The sequence below is a fragment of the Macadamia integrifolia genome, chromosome 6, assembly GCF_013358625.1.
Source record: "Macadamia integrifolia cultivar HAES 741 chromosome 6, SCU_Mint_v3, whole genome shotgun sequence".
Classification (NCBI taxonomy): domain Eukaryota; kingdom Viridiplantae; phylum Streptophyta; class Magnoliopsida; order Proteales; family Proteaceae; genus Macadamia; species Macadamia integrifolia.
Genome location: NC_056562.1, coordinates 25204508 through 25210414, shown reverse-complemented (window position 1 = coordinate 25210414; position 5907 = coordinate 25204508). Strand labels below are relative to the sequence as shown.

Below are 5907 nucleotides of genomic sequence, written 5' to 3'. Positions count from 1 at the left end.
AATAAGGCTCCGTTTGGTATCGTTCTAAAAAAACGTTTCTGGAGTTTCTTCGTTCTATTGAAACGAAAAAATGGAATCTTCCGTTTGGTGCACTTATGGTCTGTTTCTGTTTTTTTAGAACAAAAAGTGGAAAAAAAACTGAAAAAACGAGATTGGACGGAACTCCAAAATGGAGTTCCGTCTTCCTAGTTTCGTTCCATTTTACAAAAAAAAAAAAAAAAAAAAATTCCCGATAAAAATCTGAAATTTTGAAACACCATTTTTTCGTTTAAAAACTGCGTTTCGACACAAACTGGAATTTTCGTTTTTGACACGAAACGGCGTTTCTGGAACAGAACGTTTGGTATCGTTTCTGTTCCAGAAACGCCGTTTCGTGTCAAAAACGAAAATTTCAGTTTCTGTGTCGAAACGCAGTTTTTAAACGAAAAAATGGTGTTTCAAAATTTCAGATTTTTATCGGGGAATTTTTTTTTTTGTAAAATGGAACGAAACTAGGAAGACGGAACTCCAAAATGGAGTTCCGTCCAATCTCGTTTTTTCAGTTTTTTTTCCACTTTTTGTTCCAAAAAAATAGAAACGGACCATAACTGCACCAAACAGAAGATTCCATTTTTTCGTTCCAATAGAACGAAAAAACTCCAGAAACGATTTTTTAGAACGATACCAAACGGAGCCTAAGAATGTGCAAGGTTGCTACCGATTCTCCCAAACAGTTTTCGACACAATGACAACTACCACCATGGAGGTCTTCACCGCGAAGGACCTACACCATGCCAGGACTGTTTTACGGTCTGCGAAAGACCAAAAACCTATGCCACGACCCACCTACTTCAACCTTCTACAACAACCCCAGCCTCAACTACTTTGTGGTTGGTAGGAAATTTGGGATGAGTAATAGAAAGAATGGCTGATTGACGCACCAGCCATCATTCATAGTAGGAGTGGAGGACATGATTCTGCACCTCATGGGTCGCAATCGTCACCTGATAATTAGTAACCTGCTACTGTTGAGGTTCTCCAAGAACAAAGTGGACTACAGTAGAATCCACAGGTAGAACATCTTCTACAAAGGGGAGAAGGATCCGACTCCTCTCCATAGAACCCAAGGACCAGAGAGTGATCCCATGGCTAGGAGGATCTAACACACGTCTTGAGGTTACGCTTGTCGTGGGATCACTCTCTGGTCCATGAGTTCTATGGCGAGGAATCCTATCCAGAGGAGAAGGAGAGGTAAGACTTTACTTTTTGGGGGAATTAGATGTGAAAGTTCAAATAGGACAATTTAAGTAAATGTAGGATAAGTATAAGGGAGTGATAAAATTTTTCCCTATAAATAATCTGGGAGAAAGAACTCTGCCCATGTTCCCCACACCAAGTAACATGAAGAAATGGAGTAGACTGTGAAAAGATACTGCTGCCCCTGCCTCAATCTCCCTATTTGTTGAGCGTCGAAAATGAGAACGAGCAAAGTTCTCTTTCCCAAATAATATAGAGGTTTTTTTTTCTTTTAATTTAATTTAATTTAATTTTTAAATTTTTTGGGATAACATAAATAGACCAACCTTAAAAGCCAAACACGTATGACCAATTTTATGCTCTATGTGGCATATGTATATGGAATCTAGTGGGTTGATGTGGAAGCCACCAACCTTCAAAGTCAATAACTTTTTTTACTTTGCCTACAAAATTAAAAGATAAGAGTCCTTTTATTCATTAAGATCATAATTTTCTTTCGTTAAGATTTGGAAGCCAGTCTCCGCTAGATTCATTATATTTCAGACTCTTACAGTTGACTCCTCGGCTTAGTGGCCAATGTGACCTTTTTATTTCTTATTACTTGCTTATGATCTTATCTTGCCTCTTAAATTCGTGATTAATAATCATTAAGGATAAAAAAAAATTAAAATTTGATTCGCCCTGTAAGTAATTAGAAAAGGAGGAAATAATACTACCCATAAACATGAGTAGTGAAATGACCACCTTATCCCCTTTAGATGTCTTAGAAGGAGAGGAACTTTTGAATCTTTAGAAACAAAAGCCAAGCCAAGCCAAATCAAGGATCATGAAGGACATTTTTGCAGATGTTGAGGATTGGTATATATCCATACTCCTAAAGCCAACAAATCCGTAAGGAATCAGATCCTTAGTTCAGAAAAGGGGCATCCACCCCTTTAGGGTTGGGGCTCCATGAGGGTCCTCAGTTATGGTCCTATTATTGGGTTACACTCTTTGCCCTGGGTTGGAGTTCCCTTTCCTCTCCAAGGGCTTGTCCTTACTCCTTATTTAAGTTCAGTTGGGTGCCCATGATGGCTTCTATATTTTTTTATATATATTTTTCTTAATAAAATTGATTACTGATTAAAAAAGAAAGAAAAAAAAATTCAATCTAAACATGATGAACAAAAAAACGCACCCACGTATACCAATCTCTCTCCTTTATCCAAAAAAAAAAGGATATACCCCTCTCTCTCTCTCTCTCTCTCATAAATAAGGGACGGAGGAAGGCCCAGACAGCTTGACAAATTTCAGTTATCTTGGCAAGATTGATCATTTACCAAAACAAAAGAAGGAAGAAATGAATGTCTATGCTAATATATGTGTCCTTCTGGCTGTTATCCTTCTTATCCCAACATTGACGAGGTGTAGGGAGCTAGCAGAAATGCCACGAACAGGTACCATATCACCCACTTTCTATCAATTATATACTTTACATATATCTACCTTTTTCGCTGAGAAGGTAATGGACATGGTGGTTTATAATCAAATAGGTGATCGAAAGATCTCAAGATCTCAGGTGTAAGGTTTTTTTTTTGGCCGGTGTCTTGAGATATAAATGAAGGGCATGTAGAGGAGAGGTTAGGTTTGTTTTTTGGGTGAAGGTGGGAGAGGTAGGTTATGGTCCGTATATCAGAAGGAGAGAGACGACAAGGAATGATGCCTTTGCGAGAGAGAGAGAGAGAGAGAGAGAGAGAGAGAGAGAGAGAGGGACAAATTTATTTATTTTTATCTTAAATAAATAGTTTTTGGGTAGGTTGAGCATCACGGAATTTTCGAGTGAAGCTCATTCTAGGGTCAGATGGGATTGTGGGATGTACCATTGCTTCATTTATTTAATGGTAGAAGAATCCTACCAGTCTAGTGTAGGAAATTTCAGATTGTGCAAGGTCACGTTGACTCTCACTCCATGCGCTTAAGATGCTCCCACATGTCTTCGCATTAGCCATGCATGCTGGTGTTGTTTGTGCTAGACCAGTAAACTTCTGCCGCTCTTAATTTATGGGAAAAATTAGCATGTTCGAGAAAATGGCTCCTGAACCTAGACACAAGACCAACCATCCACCCACTGTTTAATTTGAGAGAAAAAGGGGCAAATTGGATCATCATTGTTTACACTTCTATTGTCTAATACTTCTCTCAATCAAATGCTGCAGAAGAGAAGGGTTCCGCGATAGATCTATCAGTCGACGATTATCCTCATTGTCATTGTGGAGACTACTACTACTGCGATCGCCGCCGCTGCAGACCTCCAACACCTGCACGGACTCCCCCAACCCCACCACCACCCCCAGCACCCGTACTGAGTCCCCCACCCCCGGCCCAACCAATAAAGCCGCCATGCCATATTACACCCCCAGCACCCGTACTGAGTCCCCCACCCCACTTCCGACCGATACATCCATGCCATATGTATGGTACTGAATTTCGCTGCTCACCCCCACATGGGTGGCACCCACTCCAACACAGACATGAACCAAGGCTAGATGAACCCTAGCCTGCTGTGCTGCCAGTGATCTTTGATCTGCAGAACTAATGGCATGTGGCTTTGATTTTATCCAATAATCAAGTAGTTGTGTTACTATGGCTACTGTTACTCCTACTGTAATGAACTGAAGATATATCATTAATCCAGAATGAACCACTGGTTTAATTAGCTATTGCTTCATGAATATGTAGAATACTTTTCGAGTTACATGGTAAGTGGACCTTCATTATTAAAATACAACCTTAACCCGGAAATGATATTTACCAAAATTCAGTCAAACTGAATAACTATAATTTATAAGCTAGTAAGATTTTTTTTTTTTTTTTTTTTTTTTTTTTTTTAATGAACTGCCCAGCAGGACTTTACTTGAGAGGAGAAAGGAGAATAATAAGGACAGGGAGATAATAACAAACTCATACATCCGTGGTCCATAATAGGAGTCGATCCATTAACCTCCTGATGCACAGGTTCCTTTGACAAAAACTGCAAGCCTGTGTGCGAAGCATTGGATTCCAAAGATTATTTAATATACTACCTTGAATTATAAACCATGAAATCTGAATGCAAATCCAAAAGATAAACTTTCTGGTAGAGGTACCATCTATGGTTCAACTGCACTATGGCAATAAGTTCCTTAGGGGCCTCAACTAGGAAACGGACATAACTTTACTTTGTTCATGCAGTTGTCACGCTATGTATTCATGCGAATGGAGATACCAAATGCGAGTTTGAGTACAATACTTATGTGTGTATTGAATTGGGTTACATGAGAGTCATATATTGACTAATGTTAAATGTGTTGAGAATAAGATTCTCATTGATAAGTTGTAATTAATCCTTGGACCCTTTTTTTTTTAGTAGGTCCCTAGACCTGAAAGGTCCTTATCGTTGCAGTTAAGCATTATGTGTCTTGGTGGGTTAACAATTAATTTCTCCTATACTATATGTGCGTATGTGCGTGTGTTTGTGTTGATTACAAGGTGTCCATATGTGTATGAAGAGATGCTCAAAGAGAAAAGAATAATCTTTTACATGAATTCTTCTCTCATTTTTCAATTTACTTTTCTCACACACATTTGGCATCTTTCACCAAAGAGAAAAGAATAGTCTTTTACACAGACAAAACATAGAATGGGCCGGTATGAGATCAGCTCCCGATGTGGGAACCCCATCAAGTCTCACACAACCACACCCCATGGAGGGTGGGAGATCTATCCCCGCCCATCCCCACGTGGGGAGCGAATCCAAACTTGGTTGGGACATTTGTAAGGTCAATGTTATCGTCTCCTTTCCAATTCTTGATGCACTAAGTGAATTTGGGGGTGGGGGTGGGGGTGGGGGAGAGAAAAAATGTACAAAAGACCTATCACCCAAATCTTGTAAGCCTTGACATGCTATATTGGCCATTTGAGCTGTATTAATCATAATTGAATACATAATTCAGTTTGGGCGTCAAATATAAATATGATGATATCATTTGTTTCAACTTTTTTTTTTTTGATAAATAGAACTCTAATCATGAAAGTGAATGCAGCTCATAGTTGTTGTATTATAAGATTCCATCAACCACATGATGTTCGTATATGTATAAAAGAAATTCTCAATAAAAAATCTACTTCCCTTTTAGGATATGTGTCAAAGAAAGAATTTTTTTATCAAGACTGAATGTAAACCTAGAGTAGGTGGTATAACAGTTCGCAAATTGATTTTAAAACTTAAAGAGTGTTAGTTTTTCTTGTTTAATGTCAATAAAGTATATATTAAGTAAAAAAGAATAAGAGATTGGTTGAAGCCATACAAAATACAATTAACGAAAAAACCCAGCCTCCTACTCCACCTTCGGCATGGCTATCAGCAAAGAAGGAATCTAGGATACTATCAAATAACCACCATAAGGGGCCCTAAAGGTCACGTGAAGTGGTATCTTGGTTTTCCAGTTGCATCCCAACTTATATCATTAATAGAGAACCTTGGAGGAGTCTCGTCAACAGATGAATCTCTAATTGTTGCCGCATGTTTTGTGATGAGCACAGTTATGTGTGAAATCTAGGGTAGTAAAACATGCATTTTACATATTTAGAATGGAGCTACCTTGGGTTTTACTCTCTTTTTGCAGGTTTTATATTTTCAAGGCCTTAAGGACT

At 38.6% G+C, this 5907-nt stretch overlaps 2 protein-coding genes across 5 annotated transcripts in view; both read left to right on the top strand.

Annotated features, from left to right (window-relative positions):
* Positions 1-5907, top strand: part of LOC122081899 (protein FAR1-RELATED SEQUENCE 5-like) — a 56842-nt gene that overhangs the window by 48966 nt on the left and 1969 nt on the right. The gene's annotated exons all lie outside the window — the stretch shown is intronic.
* LOC122081900 (extensin-like) lies at positions 2492-3970 on the top strand. The gene is made up of 2 exons (XM_042649289.1): positions 2492-2672; positions 3432-3970. The coding sequence occupies exons 1-2, from the start codon at positions 2576-2578 to the stop codon at positions 3770-3772; spliced, it is 438 nt and encodes a 145-aa protein (XP_042505223.1). The 5' UTR covers positions 2492-2575; the 3' UTR covers positions 3773-3970.